The 18,735-nt window shown below is 36.4% G+C and overlaps 1 protein-coding gene across 1 annotated transcript in view; it reads left to right on the forward strand.

The window, feature by feature from the left end:
* LOC126251437 (disintegrin and metalloproteinase domain-containing protein 22) overlaps window positions 1–18,735 on the forward strand; it is a 1,101,455-nt gene that overhangs the window by 931,652 nt on the left and 151,068 nt on the right. Inside the window, exons 15-18 of the mRNA XM_049951862.1 lie at window positions 3,053–3,172; window positions 3,859–3,940; window positions 5,283–5,378; window positions 6,781–6,967. Coding sequence (XP_049807819.1) covers window positions 3,053–3,172; window positions 3,859–3,940; window positions 5,283–5,378; window positions 6,781–6,967 — 485 coding nt within the window. The remainder of the gene's footprint in view (window positions 1–3,052; window positions 3,173–3,858; window positions 3,941–5,282; window positions 5,379–6,780; window positions 6,968–18,735) is intronic.

Raw genomic sequence — 18,735 nt, forward strand, 5'->3', positions numbered from 1 at the left:
CAAATTTGGTGGTCTGTTCAGGCCTGGCTTTGAAGAAGTGGGCAGAGAGCAAGCATGAAACAAAAAAGAAATTGCAAGAGAACAGTGGCGCCGGTGGTGCAGACTGATATGGCCAGCCTGTGGAGTGGTCCCAGAAGGAGCTACTACAGGGTCAGAGGTGACCAGCTACTGTCCATGAAAGCAAACCTGGTAACCGACTGGAGCCATTCGGTGAGATGCAAATACACTGTTGGAAACAGATGAGGAAAGCCACAGGAGCAGCCAGTGGAATGAAGACTCCAATGGGCTGGTGAGGCATCAGCATGTACAAGCAGTGCTGCTGGACTGGGCTCGACCAATATGGCCATCAGAGGAGCAATGGTATCGACCACAGACATGTCGTCATCAGGGTGCTGGTGGCAGATTACAGCTCAATTATCATTGTTTTCATCATGCAATAAATGTTTTCCAAAAACTCCAAGTTGATGTTTGTTCCTCCATATTTCTGCATTAATCCTACTACTAACATCAAATCATTCTTAGGTACTGTGCAACATACTTTTTCCCAGGTCTGCTTAGAACCATTCTTTTACTATATCATCCTTTTTCTCCATTGGTTTATGTGCATTTACTATTGATATATTCCTAAATTTATCTCTTGTTGTAATCTGCACGTTCTTTCATTTATGGGCTCAAATTCTAATAAAGTTTTCCTAGTTTTCCTGCTTATTATGAACCCTGTTTCATATTGGCTGCATAGAGCAAGCCTTTCCCTCTTATTTCCTGTAGCCCTACAACATCATACTTACATTTTAAAATTTCGTTGGCCACTTCTTCCATTTTTCGAGGCTGAAGCATTGTCCTCAGATTTGACATTGCTATAGCCAAGGCTTCTGTTAAGTTTTTGCAGTACCTTTTTTTACAGTATGGTGTTATCAGCCCATGTCCAATTCTCAACCTGGAGGAACAATATTTGTGTCATGTTCACACCTGTACGGAAGATAGCTTCATTACACATGTAGAGCTCTCCCTGCCGTATGTTGTGGGACACTCTTTCTCTCTTCTGTCAAGGCCACTTCAGATTGGGTGATCCTGCTGGAAACTGTGCTACTGCCAGCACAGCCCTTGGGTTAATCAGAAACACGCAAACCCTCCTGCCCAGCACTGAAGGTGCCTTCAGTAAGACAGTGTCCCTTGGGGGAGATAAGTTCTGTTTGGAACATTATAAAATGTTACAGGAAAAAAATTATCAGAGAAATAAGGAAATTAATTTAAGATGAAATACGAACTGACCAAATTTGGCTCCAAAATAACAGACACTTTTAATAGCTTTTTTGGTTACAGTAGCAGAAAATATAAATCTGAATACTTCCTTTGTAGATAGCCCAGAGTTTTGAAGAAAAGCCAGTTTGTTGTAGGAGAAAAAAACAAAATAAGGTGTTATAAATTATATATTATTTATGCTGAGAATTCTGTGGGAAGATGATCATTAGGTTCGCACTAGTTGCAGAGTAATAGGACAAAAACTTACACCATCACAGTGTTGTTATTTTACAACAAAATGTCTTTTATGGTAGTTGTGCCACATAATTTTAATAAGATTTTAAGAAAAGCATTCTGAAATACGTTTGATAATATTTGTCTATATCCAACGTCTTCTGAAGCCTCTATTCTCTTTAGAACCAGTAAAAATTCTGAAGTCTAATTGCAATGTTATTAATCACTCCAAATTTCAGCTACTGAAAGCCTGACATGTAGGTATCCATGTACCTTAGGTATCCATGTACCAAAATGACTAAATTCTGAAATGGTCACCTTAGGATCCACCAAAATGTCCCTGATTTGACACAGAATGACCCAAAGTAGGGAGCGAGAGAATCTGCAAAAAGTACCTTGCACTTAACTTATTTCTCATCATTTGCTGTAAGTTTTTCTTTGTGTTGGCACAGTTGTCATAGGTTAATGATTCCTTAATACTAAAGCTGCAAAGAGATGTCCATATTCTGTGTATCAATAATATCATGAAGCAGGAACATACATTCTCATCACAATTGCTTTATTCCGTATTCTGCAGTTTCCACAAACTAACACAATGCTTACCAAGAACTGCTAACTTCCAACTGTCTTGTGCCAAAACATAATTCATACTCCTTTAGTGAATGAGGATATATACGATCTACATAATCTATGTCCTTGACCAAAGAACTACAGATGATTAACATTTCATGAAATTGAAAAGAAATACAGTCTTCTGTTAATTTTGTCTTTTTGAACAGTTGTGCAAAACAATAAGTATGATTATAATATTAAATCAAAATATTCTTGACTTCACAAATTAACAAAACTATGATGTGTAGCAGAAATACAAAAATTATTATGTTTCTCTTAAAATAGTTAATTTTATGTCAGCATTATGCTTCATCAGTGTGCATTTACTCAAAATTCTAGAAAATCTTCAGGCTATAATTTCCATCTCTTTGGATTGTGTTCTAAAGTATAGTGTATTGGCTTCCCTGAGTTGGGGGAAAAAAAGGATGAGCATTGAACAGTTCCATTACTATCTCCAAATGATGTGTTCAGTGTTGTCAATACATATAAAAATAAATTATCAAATGATTGTGGTGAAATCGTAGCAGAATTCTGAAATGTTGTTTATTTGAACTTTTTAACATATTAAGTTTCTCATTAATGGATTTTTTCATTGTTTTGGATTTTTATGGTAAATTGTCAGTATAATTTCTACATGGGTTTCAAAGTTTTCTGCTAAAATAATTAATACCAATCTACAAAGTAAATGAGAAACTGCATTTGAAGTTGAACATAATTATAAATAAAAATGATGGTGTTCTAAAATATTATATAAAAAGTTATTTGGTTGCATTTTCGTTCTTTCAAGATTATTTTTTAGCAGCTTATACTTTGTGACAGAAGTAAATGTCAGAACGGGTGTACTCTAAGGTGCAAAGTCGTATATATGGTGTAAAACTTTACATGTAGTTGTTGTCATACACCCTTCTGATATTTCTGAGGTGGCTGTTAAATAATGCAAGCTACATATGTATTACTTCCGTAGGAATGTTCGCTGTGGATCCCTGCAGTGTCAGTTAGGGAACCGATATCCCATTGTACCTGGACTAGACCAGCTGTACTCCAGGACAATTATTTCCATCAAAGGAATTGAATATGAATGCAAGTAAGTAGCAATTATGTTCTTTGCATCATTCTTGTTTAGATAAAATAGCTACCACATATGTTGAATTATTAAACTTCTTCTACTGCACTTCTGTTAAAAAAAGGACACTCTTTGTAAAAACTGAAGGAAGTGAAGTTATGAAAACCATAGACTACAATCCTGAAAGGTGGTGGAAGAACTGTGTATAAAATAAGTGACTAAATTTGTGCCCTATAAAACTACAGATTCTTAACCAAGAGAAATAGAAACAGTATCAGAAACATTTTATGCCCCTTTTCATGTTTTCTCTGCAGCATTAATACTGTGCCGACTGATACTACTTCATCATGTAGATGATTGGCAGCTTTTCTTGTGCAAATATAGGCTGCATCTTTTTTTCTAAATGTTGGCTTGAAAAATAATGGTTTCACCTATAATAAAGGTTTTTTTTTTCTTAGATCATAAATTGTAAAACTATGTGGAAATTTTGGACAGTGTTCTTGCCTCCTTCAAATGACTTTACTTTTTTCCCTCTTTACCCACAAACATACAGAATTGGTTATTTCTCTTATCATAATACCATTTTGTTTTCAGTTGAAAATATTTACAGCACTGTTATTAAGACTGATATATTTTATTTTTAAATTTTAGACCCTTTAACTTGTTGTGTTAAAGGAAATACTAGTTTTCATGAAATTCCTCCGTAGGGCAACAAGTGGTGCAATTGACTCTCCAGGACTTCCTTTAATGGGTCTAGTGAAAGATGGAACTCCATGTGGAGAAAGTTTGGTAAGTTCACAATTTTATAAATTTTATTTTATGAGTGAGATACATAAAATTTATATGGAAATCGATATTGCAAGAAGAAGCAGTATTATGTCATTAATAATCTGGTGGTCTGCTGAACCTGGAAAGAATGCAGTTCATACTTTGAAATATATCAGGTTTTAAGGGCCCGTTATTATGAAGTGCCACATAGATGTCTGTGTACTGGTCTCCCAATTATTCCTAACATCTCATGCCAAGGGGTGGAATCTAAAGGATTATAGAAGACAAGGGCAAACTTCAGTATTACTGTAAATTTGATTTTGTTACCGTGTCAGTGATTGATATGTAGTTTCCTATGTTTTGTCCTGTATATTAAACTTACATTCAAAAGCATACTATACTTTACTATAGATATCACATTGACAAATCTTGTTCTTACACTTGAGATGTAGTTTTTGGTACTGAAATTATAATGTAACTAGATATTTTATTGATTAAAACTGATAAAGTACTCATGTCTAGCCTGTTGGTTTTGTCTAGAGGTCTTAGGCCAACATTTTTTAATCAAAGAAATGTCAGGTAAAGGTCCTGAGACAAAAGACAATGGGCAATACATCAGCAAGTGGCCACAAGAGCCTCAATAATTTTATGATGAGGTATAGCTACAGTAATGCCATATGATGCAGCAAGACAAAAGAAAACGTTAAAATGCCTATTATTATAGCAGCACCATTATGAGAAATTGGAACTTAGAAAGAGACTAAGACAAAGCCTGGTGCAGAGATAGATTAAGAATTAATAAAAGACACATGTTAACTTCCAGCTGATTAATCAGATATAGTAATAATAATTATGCAGAGAATTGGAAAACAGTGTGCTGCTTGATATTTTATTTTGGTATATAAGCTTATTTCGGCTTTATTGCCTGCATCAGTACATGTCCTTACGTTATAGGTGAACGTATGTCAACATTGAGTAAACCATTATTACTGTCTGTAGTTGTTGGTTGTAATATTATTTTTAGCAACATTTTAAAGTTTGTTCAATAACTTTCCATTCTGAAATCATAAGATCTGATGTTTATTCTCAATATTGGTATAAGATGGATTTCATTTCATTACAGTGCAATATTTGGCTGAGTCACAATCTTACTTGAATAACCTTTCTCAAGAAAGCAAGTATGTGAATTGTCAAAATACAATGAAAATTCCAGTACAAACAAAAAAAAATTTGGTTGCTTGCAATTTAGTGAATTTGTGTTTTGTTTGGAATCTGTTATGGCCTAATCATTGGTAATTTAGACAAACTGGTGTGCAGTAAAGTGAGTGCTCATTATGACATTTTTGCTCTCTTCATTTCACAGATTTGTCTGAATCAGACGTGTACTAGCCTGTATCCCCACATTGATCCCAATAAATGCCCAAGTAATCACCATAGTGAAGAATGTTCTGGACATGGGGTGAGTGTCAACACATGCCTTTGGAGTATCTCAGATGTAATTACTGTATTGCACTGCTAGTGCATTTTGACATGATAAGCCTCTGTGCATTCTTTTTGATATACTTGGCAAGTTATTCCTCAGTGAGATATATGGAAAGATGCATGTCTTACAACGCTTGTTTTCAGTTTATTTTCACATACCTCTCACTTTTTGTGCAGCTGATGAGTTTATTGATAATATAGTGTAAATTTTTGGTTTTTAAACTGATGACCTACACACTGAAACATTGTAATAAAATGAGTCGCAGTTATTTATATACATTATTTTAAGTTTGTATTGGTAGTGTTGTATCATTGAGGAATGCTCTCTTGTGATTCTCTTGTTACTTTCTTTGCTGAATGGTAGCAGCCTTTGTGAGTTAAGACACAAAATGTGCTGAAGAAAAGTCAGTAGCAGAAACCACATACTTGTTTAATGTATTATATGTTGTAGTTCACATAGGAGATGCAATTATATTTCATCCTGTAGATTATTACATACAAAATAATACAGTTATATTTCTTCTAAAACCAATACCTTGGAACTATGTATATTCTTTCAGGGTATGAGGACACCTCTTGAACAAAGAGTCTTTTTGTTTGGAATCCACCACAGTTTCCCCTCTTTGTCACATTATACGTTAAATGCATTCCTCTCACCACCCTTTGCAGCATTGTTGTACCTTGTATGGTAGCAATATCTCAACAAGCTGCATGAGCTGAGCATTTTTGGTTCGCAGAACAATTCCTTAACTGATAAGTTGTTAATTCCTCAATGCAGTATGAATATGACCCTTCAAAAAAATATGGGAATGTAACTCTCCTCAGTGTTGTGTTCAACTGTACACAGTGTGCTCCAAAAATACTCCTCTTTCATCCCTAGCAACACTAACCTGGTGCATTTGCAGTGGCCACAAAAGTGGTGCTGTTTGTAAACTTCTTTCACCATTTCCACTGAGACAAATATAAATCATGGTACCGTTTCTTCACAAGTTTTCAGTAAGATTTGCACAATTAAAAGAGTTAATTTTTCCACTAATGCTGTCAATTTATTTGAAGTAAAATGTTTTATTTCAAATTATTTGCCAATTTCAATGGTTCAGTTATTTTCAAATGCATGGTGCATAAGCTCATGTGCATAGCTGTAACAGATCATTCATGATGTCATAAACAATAAAATATTAGATCACTGGGATCCCAACTGACTGTACACTACACTAAAAAGTGAATCTTTAATTTTTTTTCCGTGCATAGAGAAGTTAAATTATTTACCATCCAACCATTCATCATTTTGAAATATCTTTCAACATATATGCCCTCAAAATCTTTTCAGTGAAGTTCAGTTACATAATCATTTTCAGAAAAATGTATTTCTCTCACAGGTCTGCACCAATGTGAATAAATGTTACTGTGAGATGGGATGGAGTGGATCGGATTGCTCCATACAGCTTGAGGTGACGCTTTCTCCTCTTTACACAACAGTTACCACCATCTCTCATGCTGGAGGTACAAAAAACGGCATCACAAATACTTTGGAACCTTATATGGTGAAGAAGGAAACCCCCTACGGTATGTGAATCAATTTCTACTGATACATATTGCTTTGTGTACCCATTAATATGTGTACATGTAAATCCGTACATGTATCAGTGAGGAACAGAACAGGTAATATTACTGAACTTGAAGTTAGTAGCACGTCCTACAAAAACTATTACATCTGAAAAATGTGTGTCATCAACAGTCAACATAAAGCTAAAGAAAATATATCTATGCACAACAAAAGTTTTCAGGAAGTTGTTTGATTACAAAATGAATTAATTACTCATGAAGTGGGCAAGAAAAGCTTCAGTGTACTTCCCACTCTCACATTAATAGTTTTAAAGAAATCAGTGGGAGGGCATCCAGGACCCTGCTTCAAGGGAGACAGCACAGGACAGAATATTAAATTTGAAGATTTAGTAGTGGCATGGTGGGCAAGTCAGAAATAAGAAGAGTAAAAAGTAAACAGTCAAATAAAGGAAATACAAAAGTTTAAGAGGGAAAAGAAGAAAAAAAGAAAGAGAAATAGCCACAATACAGGTGAGGAAATTAATTTATACCACTGATTGAGTCATATTGATCTGAAATGTTAACTGTATAATATAGCATCAGTTTTACACTCTACTGATGATTCATCGATGGTACTGGTTTTTTTAGCATTGTAGGATGATATCTGCAGAGTTGCCTGTGGCTGATACCTTGTTAGGCATTCAGTTTCAGTTTATTTATAATTTTTAAAATTCTTTGATTCAAGGCCAACTGTTTAGCTATCACAAACACCTAATGTTGTAGGATTATCATCTCTGCTCAGCATTACATGCGCTACTGAAATCCTTCTTTACATTTCTATCTCTTCTTCTCCTTCCCTCTGTCTTTTGTATTCAGAATATCAGATCATCCAGCCCACTTTATCATTGTCTATCAAGATATGGGAGAGTGCACAATTACCTTGAATGTATTTTTTGACTGTTTAAAACTCCATATATATATATTTCGTGAGTGCCTCACTGGGGAGTTGCAAAAATGATGATCATTCTAATAAACTGAAGATAAAGAGTAAAAGTTGTTAGATGGGTTAAAGATGGACTCAAGAATTGCTACAGAAGGAGTAAATCAATCATTTAATAACCAGTAGTGATTAACCATAATGTTAATTCCAATTGGAACCTGACATGATATAAGTAAGATACATAGAGGATCTTGTTTACCACTTGAGCAGCTAATAAATGGAAGTGATTGGCTTGATAATATGAACTATAGAAAGGCAAAAAAGAAAAGAATGATGTTGAAATATAAAGATACAGAATGGATTTAGAGAGATGATGACATAGAGCTAGAAACAGCTCATAATAGTCAATATGAAAACCAAATTAATCGAGGAAAATTATCAAGAAAAGGTGTGGCATGAAAATATTTAGTTATAAAATCTCAAAGGGTGAATAAAGGTACAATCAAGGAAATGAAACTGAGATGGAACATTATAGTTAAAGATTGTCATGGTAAGGACTCTTCTTGTAAAGATTTCTTACCCATAAAACATAATGTGTATTGAATTTCAGCACAAAACCAACTGAAAATATTTTTAAAAAGTATTGTGTTTATCCTAAATCAATGCCTATTAAAATAATATGTATGAACATTATGGCTCACAATTATGATGGAATAAAGCTGCAACCACGAAAATGGCTGTAGAAAAAATCTGATATTTAAGGGAGTTATTATCAGAGCTAGTATTGGGTTTTTGTAGTTGAGTGGTACACAATTTGCTCAGAATACACTAAAATTAACTTTAATGTCACAATGAAGTATTGTAGCCACCATATACAGTGTTGGTTTTTTTTATTGTAGGGAAGCATAATATATTTAAATCTATGCACTTGATAATCTTACTTTGTTGACCCCTGAAGAGCTCACAAATTGGCTTACGTTCTGTTCCTCACTGTGTCCTCACTTCTTTTTTTTTTTTTTTTTTTTTTGAGGAAAAAATCTTCGTTGCTCTGTATGGCAATGAAGCTGCTGTAACAGAACTAGTGAATAATGTTCATTTTATATTCTAAAAAGATTACCCATGGCTCTGCTGACCTGTCATCTTCTAGCAGGAATTCACAACTTTTGTACTAGGGCTGTTCAGAAAGTAAAGTCTGATCGATCGTGAAATGGGAACCACAATGAAAATCTGATGAAACTTTGGATAGATGTGTTGGACCGTGTCTCTAGTATGCCCGTTGAATGCATCACATTGCTCTTTTCAGTTCTGAGTGCACAATAAGTGTGTAAAGATGCCCAGAAAATAGTGTCTCCTGCCAAGTATCAGTGTCTGTTAGAGATTTCGCCTGGTTTCATGCAGCCCAAACCATGCAACTGTTATGCAGTTCCTTCTTCATTACAATTCTCAGCCACACTCTGCTGAATCAATGAGGATGCTCCTGCAGCATTTTTGATGGGAAGTGTTTAATTATCCACCATACAACCTGGGCTTGGCTCCCTGTGATTTTAATCATTGCTCACATGAACTGCTAGCTATGAAGGCAATATTTTGGCACAGACAACAACGTGCTGATCAGCACAGAGAATTAGCAGAAAGCTCAAATAGCTGTTTCTATGTCTACATCTACTTCTACATCTACAGTATACAAACCACCATGAGCTGCATGGCAGAAGGTCATCTCATTTTACCAGTTATTAGGGTTTATTTCTGTTCCATTCACATACAAAGGAAGAATGTTCGTTTGAATGCCTGTGTGAGTGCAGTAATTATTCTAATCTTATCTTCACGATCCTTATGTGAGTGATACATAGGGGGTTGTAGTATTTTTCTAGAGTACTTCTACATCTGATGATGACTCTCGATCCAAGATAATGCATTGTGTCCTCCCTACCAAAAAGTACTCAAACCAGTCTCAAATTTCACTTGGCTTCCCATATGATCATGATTTTGACAAAAAGCTTATGTGTAGCACTATGACGAAGGTATTGAAAAGTTGGTACCCCACTATGCAGTGGCTATGTAGAGAAGTAACTGGAAGGCATAGCTAACTGTCACAAATAAAACATTTTTGATTTTCACTGTGGTTTCTATTTTGCAAACGATTGGATCTTACTTGTCTGTACAGCCCTCGTACATCTGAACATTTTTAGCATTTCTGAATGTATAACTTCACTCAGAAGTAAAATATCAGATAATCTACTGACTGAAATAATTCATTTAAGGTTTAATTTTTTATGATGAATTTTCTGTTCACCCAATAATTAACCCTTTAGTGCTATTTTAAACTGCCACTGAAAATTACATTATTGAATTTGAAGAACAAATATGTGACACTGAAAGCCCAATTGTTTGTAGGGTGGAATTTTTTTTGTATTTGTAACTTCTTGTTGACATTTTTATTTTCATTTTGATTCTTTATCAATGCCGTAGATAAGAAACAAATGAACACACATCATGAGATTTTCACAGAAGGCATTAAAGGGTTAATTTCATGTTTTATATGAAAAGGACATCATATTGCTTTGTTCTTTCAGAAAAATTGGGAACATTAAAAACTTTTCGACTATTTCTGTCTCCATCATACAGTGAAACAGTCAGAGCTACTGTCATAAATTCAACTTAGATAATAAGGACCATTGTACTGATTGTAGAAGATTACAGAAAAATGTTAAACTATGTTTTGTGCATTACTATTGACAAATTCTAGAATTAGAATTTAAACAATATAGTTTTTTATCCACAAGTTTATAGACATAGTAAGACAAGAACATCAGTGACAAAATTGTTTTTTCACTACATGATATTTAGTAATATTTGTGAGAGAAGAGTAGTACATGTTGCAAATATCACAAAAATGTTACTTACATTTTTCACTTAAAAAAAAATTTACACGGATTCACTGAAATGGCAGTATGATTCAAAAATTAATTTAATTTTTACACTTTTCTCATTTACCCTCTTTTAATTTCTGTTTGAACGAGTTTCCTTTTTATATGCCCACCACAAACACTTATCCGGTACCTTACATATGACATCTTCTTGCCATACTTTTTTCCCTGTTCCCCAGCACTCCCCTCCAATATATGTGATAAAAATGTCTCTGTTATTTGACAAATTCCTAGAGATATTACTATAAAGCTTTATGCAGTGCATGATACATGTACAGCATTCAACATACTTTTGGGTAAAAATGAGTGGAATGGCTACTCTTGTAAAACCTGTGAGTGTCAGAGGATGAACAGCAAAATACAGATGTGAACACTTACCACATAGTTCATGAAATGAAAAGTGGCTATTTTATGTTTATGACAGAAATAAGAAATTAACACTATGAAAAAACAGCTATAGTAACACTTCAAGAAAGTGAGATGCTTTCTTATTTGTAATTCCATTTCACCATCTTTCCCTTCTGTTTTGGAATGTATGTGAGAAAGGTTTCATGATGATTAACAAAAAATATGTAATTAAATTTCTCACTAGAAAGAATGGACACAAGCCAGAGCCATTTGCCACCCATAAAAGATTCTCTCAAGGCTTTATATTGTTCAGGTATCCACTATGTTGCTACCCTGCTGTTCAAGCTTAGAAGATGTGTCTTTAGGAGATGGAGCAGCAGAAGGATTTATAAGTTGTGGACAGTAAAGCTATTACCATCCGGAGGAGTTAGCTGACATGCACAGTGGTGCTATGGGCCCTTACTACTACTGAGACATAAACAAGTTCTGTTAACATCTCTCAACATTAGGTACTGTCCAGTGATAATGGATTCCTTCATGACAAGAGGACACACCAGTACTCTGCACTTCTGACAAACATTTATCAGTACATTACATATTTTAAAATCAATGGTGGGCAACCAGTCATCTGCAGCTGATCAGTGCATAGTGCATAGACACATGTAATGATACTAAAAATGTCACTAGCATATATACTGAAGTGCCAAAGAAAATGGTATAGGCATTCATATTCAAATACAGAGATATGTAAACCGACAGAATACAGCACTGCAGTCGACAATGCCTATATGAGACAACTGGCACAGTCGTTAGAGCGGTTACTGCTGCTACAGTGGCAAGTTATCAAGATTTAAGTGAGTTTGAACATGGTGTTATAGTCAGCACATGAGCAATGGGACACAGAATCCCTGAGTTATTGAGGAAGTGTAGATTTTCCCAGACAGCCATTTCACAAGTGTATTGTGAATATCAGGAATCCAGTAAAACATGAAGTCTCCAACATCGCTACAGCCAGTAAAGATCCTGCAAGAACAGGACCAACAATGCCTGAAGAGAATCATCCAACACGACAGAAATGCAACCCGTCTGCAAATTTCTGCAGATTTCAATGCTGGGACATCAACAAGTGTCAGTATGTGAACCATTCAATGAAACATCATTGATAAGGGCTTTCAGAGCCAAAAGCCCACTCATGTATCTTTGATGACTACATGACACAAAGCTTTACACCTCACCTGGAGCCATCAACACTGTCATTGGACTGTTGAAGAGTGGAAATATGTTGTCTGGTTGGACGAGTCTCTTTTCAAATTGTATTGAGTGGATAGATGTGTACAGGTATGGAGACAACCTCATGAATCCATGGATGCTGCATGTCAGCAGGGGACTGTTCAAGCTGGTAGAGGCTCTGCAATGGTGTGGGGGTGTTCAGTTTGAATTATATGGGACACCTGATATGTCTAGATATGACACTGACAGGTGACACATACATAAGCATCCTGTCTGATCACCTGCATCCATTCATGCCCATTGTGAATTCTGACAGACTTGGGAATTCCAACTGGACAATGTGAAACCCCACACAACCAGAATTGCTACAGAGTGGCTCCAGGAACACTCTTCTGAATTTAAACACTTCCGCTGGCCACCAGACTTTCCAGACATGAACATTATTGAACATATCTGTGATGTCTAGCAACGTGCTGTTCTGAAGAGATCTCCACCTCCTCATACTCTTACGGATTTATGGACAGCCTTGCAGGATTCATGGTGTCAGTTCCCTCTAGCATTACTTCAGATGCTAGTCGAGTCCATGCCATGTCGTGTTGCAGTACTTCTTCATGCTTGCAGGGGCCGTACGAGATATTAGGCAGGCGTACCAGTTTCTTTGGCCCTTTAGTGTAATTTCACACTCTTGTCAAATTGTTTTTCTTGTAATGAATAATAAACATAGTAACCATAATGGAGATTCCTGGATGGAAAATGTAAAATAAGGGTAGGCAACCACTCACTCACAGCAGATTTATGTGCGAAGCACAGCAACACATAACAGAAGACAGCATCACACTATTTTTCGATGCTAACTCTTTTTCCAGCAATAGTAGACACATTCACATACACACACACAACCACACAGACACCCAAACCAGTAAGGTCAAAATATTGTGTATAACAACTTTTGGCTACACATAGCCTATTGCTATGTCCTTACTGCTGTTCGGGCTGTACATTTCTTTTTCATGATTTTGGTACTCAAGCCCCATATTATGTGTGTTGCCAATTACCAAAGTCAGTTATCTCCATGTAACAAAAGTTTTCTGAAATGAGAAAAACTGTCACTCACTCTTTATTTGGTTTTTATTGTTATTCTTTATTTATTAAAATTTTCCTATATATTCTGCCAATGGAAAATCCAGGATGGAATGTAACAATATTATGAGAAGGAAAGTTGGTACTCACCATGCAACGGAGATGCTGAGTCGCATATAGGCACAACAAAAAGACTTTCACACTTAACATCATCAATGCACACACACACACACACACACACACACACACACACACACACACACACACATGACTGCAGTCTCAGGCAACTGAAACTGTTGACGAAGGCCATTGGCCGAAAGCTTTACGTGTGAAAGTCTTTTTGTTGTGCCTATCTGCGACTCAGTATCTCCACTATATGGTGATTAGCAACTTTCCTTCTCATAATATTCTTATACATTCTGGTTTTATATTTATACTTTCCATAAATCACACCACAATATTTTTATGTAAAATAAATGTTTTATTTCAGACGTAATGACTTTTGGAACTTTATACAGACATAACTGTGTCTGAAAATTTTTTGGTTTTAAAAAGTTGGCTGCAAATGCAAATAGCTTAGACATTTTATTATATATATTCCTCTTACAAAATTATTAGTGACTGCTAGAAGTAATAACATAATACATACCTACTAATAAATTTTTTTGAACAGTTCCATCAACATTATATTAAAGTAGCACATCATTGTGAGATCATTACTTTTTACATAAAATGCTGATCTGTTCTTGGACCTCATCAGGTAGTTGTTTTCAGTCTGGCCAACCCACTGTCACTCAGTAATATATATTTGCACCAGAATCCAACTTTACATGTATACCAATATCAAAAATATAAAAACAGGAAGCTAAACGAAATAAAGTCACATTTACCTCACAAAAGAAATTAATATAATGTTTAAAACATATTCTAAATATGATTTTACAAGTGTACTGAAATAACAGGTTTTGGAAATGTATCTTTTTCAAAGTATTAAGTATACTTACAATTTTAGGTCCCATATTGTTGTTGGGATTTAGTGTCTACCATAATTGCAGCCTTCATGGATGCAATGGAGTCTGGAACTTCAGACAAACTTCAGAGTTACTTTTATAACAGAAATAACAGCTACTGCAACTTGTGTTATGTTTTAATAGTGAAGCTCAAAGTGCACTCTTTCAATACGTAAAAAAGTAATATTGAAAAAAATGGATTTAACAGGTTTTGGAAATGAGTGACTGTTGTATTTCACAAGCCAAGACCATTAGCTTTGTTATTCAGCTGACACTACACATACAGCATTGTCACCTCAGGAAACTTCAGTAAAGATTAGAACACGGTGACAGCTGACTCGCAAAGAATGAGTGGCGGGCTAGCTGGACTCACAAAGTTACAGGATCCTCCCCTTGAATCAGCATGTAAGTTGTATATTGACCAGTCCAGTGCAGGGGAGGACAGGGAGGTGGCAGCAGAAGCAGTTGAGGAAGTCTCTTGAGTCAGTCCCAAGGTCTGCCACCAGTGCAAGCATCAGTGTAGCTTGTTACCAAAGTTCCCACACTGCATCTGGTGGCTCCAGCTTTGGCTCTACCATCTTCTGTCACTGTTGTGGCAGCCCTCCGAACAGTGGAGACGTCTGGCCAGAGTATCAGAACTGAAGCTGGTTATAATGACTGTGAATCATCCAGCATGTGGCTGCTATCATAATCATCTAGTGTCACTGTTGTGTTGCAATGCATACTCAGAGCCAACTGGGGGTCCACCCCAAAATGCATTACACACCCGGGGCACCCATGCGAAACAACTTTGCTTCCTCTCCATCTCACTCAGTTGGTGGGAATGTAAGATCCAGCAGCATCCAGTGAGGAAGCCCATACAGTATTCTGCCACACTACAACCAATTATGGGCGTTGACCTGTAAGAATCTAAAAAGGCATTAAGAGATTAATCTGATATAGTTAACCCCATAGATTTTTGTTTTGCCCAGCCATTAGAAGATGGATGAAAGGTTGAAATCATTAAATGCTTAATACCAGAGCTATATCAAAATCACCAAGTCTTGGATGCTGCAAATTGAGGTCTGGTGACCATAAACAAGGTGTGACATGCTCCTTTGATGGTGAATGTTTTTTCAAAGACACCTGCTATCACTGGTGGTATCATTTTCTGCCACCTGATAACATGAGGAAAATGAGAAAAGGAATCAACAACAATAAACCATATTGTTTCAAGGAAGCGGCTGGCAAAATCCACAGGTTTCAAGGCTGAGTGGATGCTGGCAATGGAGAATAAGACTGTGTGAGGTCAACTGATGTATAGGTAGGCTGTATAGTGATGGACTGCTTGTGATTCCATCATCTATGTGTGGCCAGTAGAAATAGCAGCAGGGCAACTGCTGTATCTGGGAGAAACCCCCCCTCCCCAATTGTGATTCATGAATTAGTTGCAATACCTGTTGCTGCAGGGATGTTGGCACCACCACCAGGCATTTGTAGCATGACAACCTGACAAATTTGAAGTTGTTGATGTCATATGAAGAAGCAGTGGAGTCCAGGTGGTACTGTGGCTGACAACTTGAGGGACCATCCCGTGAAAATATGGTTGAGGATTCACTGGAGAAGATGTTCTCTTCTGGAGCTGCTGCAACATCTCTAGAATTGATGGGTGCATCTTCCAGAAACTGCTCTGTATGTGTGTCCATCTGGAAACAGACATTCCTGCTTATAAAAGTCCCTGTCTAGGCCCTGATAAATACAATACCTGCTGATGCAGGCAATGGTTAGCATGTTCTGGGATCTTAGCCTTAGGCTTGAATGGTAATAATAATGGATTCTGATCTGTAATTAAATGGAACTTCCAGCCATACAAAAATTACAAGTTTTGTGCGCACTGAAAATGATAACCAATGCCTCTTTTTCAACTTGAGAGTAACGTTCCTGGGCCTGATTTAATGTTTTGGACTGAAATGCTGTATGTTTCAGCACCATCTGCAAGCTTAAAGGACAGGATTGTCCCAATGCTATGCGATAAGGCATCCATAGCCACAACTAATGATAAATGAAGCTGGTACATTATTAAACAGGGCACAGACAGAAGGCATGATTTTAAGGTATGAAATGGCTACTGATTCTACAGATAGGTTAAAGAAGACACGAGTGGCATACAGTAGGCATAATAGTTAACATTGCCTAAAATTACTTGGAGAACATTTACAGTAAAAATACTTGGAGAACATTTAGGGAATTGGGCACCAGCATTTTATGTTTTGCCATGATTTTTTCTCGCATGGGCTGAAAGCTTTCCTTACTGAAAACAGAACTGAGGTACACAACAGAGGGCTAGAAAAAGGAACATTTTAAAAAATTACACTTAAGGCATTTGTTTGTGAGTGCTGGAAAAACAAGAGATGATTTATGTAAATGTTCTTCATTAGTATATCTTTTTACCAAAATGTCATATAGGTAGTTTACACAGTAGAGGTCTGTAATGATCTGTACCAAAAATCTTTGCAATACAGCCTGCACGTCAATGACTCTCAGTGATAATCTGTTGCATTGATAGAGACCAAAGGTGGTTTTCAGGACCAAAATTTTCCTGGGCTCATTGCCTAATGGAAGTGAAAATAACCTCTTAAAAGATCAATTTTGTAAAGTTGACCCCAAAGAATTCAGAAGAGATCTCATCAGGAGGTGGTAACTGTATGAAGCTACTTCTGCTTGTGCAGTGACTGTAAGTTTAAAACTGCCAATGAAGCAAATGAAGCCACCTGATTTTCATACTACCGAAAAGGGGAGACCCACTGGCTTAAAGAGATGGTGTAAACACGTGTTGCTGTTCCAATCTGTCCAATTCTAGCTTAACTTCATCTTGGAGTGCTAGCAGAATTTCACACTTTAAAGCTCTACAACCCCGCCAAATGCATTAACAGTATGTGGGCATGAAAGTTCAAAGCTGACCCCAATCCCAACCCAGACAACAGTGGAAATTAAGAGCTGATTGTGTATGTTGCTTCACATGGTACCAAAAGTTGAACAGAATGCACAGAACATTGAATAAAAAACCAAAATGTAGAGCATGCATCTAGTCCAAAAAGTTTTTAGAAATGGGTCTGGAACCACTAGGAAGGAACTGTTGGGTAATTTGGTGTGGACTGATTCTCCATCAAGATCAACACACCAGTATCAATGAGAAACATCAGTGGGACTTCTTTTAGTTCCGCATGTAACTGTGTCTTCCTAGATGCTACCACATGATCACTGTAATATTATTAATGTGAATTGGTGAAGGACATCATCCGATACCTGCTGCATAATGACACACCTCTGCAATATGCTCTCTGCGAGAGCATACAATGAAAAACGGTCTGGACAGCTAAGGAACAACCAAAACCACTGCGACTGGCACCTCAGAACAATAAGAGATGGATTTAGACAGGGCTGTTGCATTTCCACTGGGTGAGACTTGTTTATCACATAAACATCCAACATGGAAGTCTGATGCACTGAGTATGTTTTTGCCAGAACCATATAGAGATTTCAAAATTAGAAGAAAAAGTACGTTGTGCAGACTGAGAATTCGGAAATGTGCAGTGGATAACATGTCCACTAGAGAGGGGTTCAACTCTCATAAAACCTGTGTGCACATGGGCCCAAACAGATTACCACACCTCAGATTAAAATTTCAGCATAGGATTTTGAACTTTCTGTTTAAATCTTTAATGTTGGCAATCCACAAAGCATAGCCTTCAGAACCAGTTTTGTGATGATGGAAAAACTTTAGATGAGCTGCTATTTATGCATCTTGATGGAAACGTGTTTCAAAATTAAGACATAAATATGTGACAGGGTCAGGCACTGGTATATCCAACAGCAGAGCTGATTTTAGCATTTTGAACTAAATTGAGAACTGATTAATAATAAAAATGCTGGCTGATGGTCCTGACACTTAATATCACTTACCTGAAAATGTAGTGCTAACTATGTCTGTTACACTTGCCAGTCTTTATGTGCATAATTCAACAGTTGAAAAGCTAGAATAGCTAGCAATGCTTGTAACTGTTGCAGCTTTGAATTAGTAAAACACTTTACCAGTTCCTGGTGTTAATTGAGTTGTTACTGCCACAGTACAAAAAAACTTTGTGTCAATGATAGTTGTACTAGATAATGTATAACTCTGGCTGGATTGCGTATGTTGTATAAATTTGCAATCTGATGTGTTTTGGCTTTAAATTACCTTCAGAATCTGTCAGATAAAAATACAGCAAGTTAATT

Source organism: Schistocerca nitens, chromosome 4 (genome assembly GCF_023898315.1).
Source record: "Schistocerca nitens isolate TAMUIC-IGC-003100 chromosome 4, iqSchNite1.1, whole genome shotgun sequence".
NCBI lineage: Eukaryota > Metazoa > Arthropoda > Insecta > Orthoptera > Acrididae > Schistocerca > Schistocerca nitens.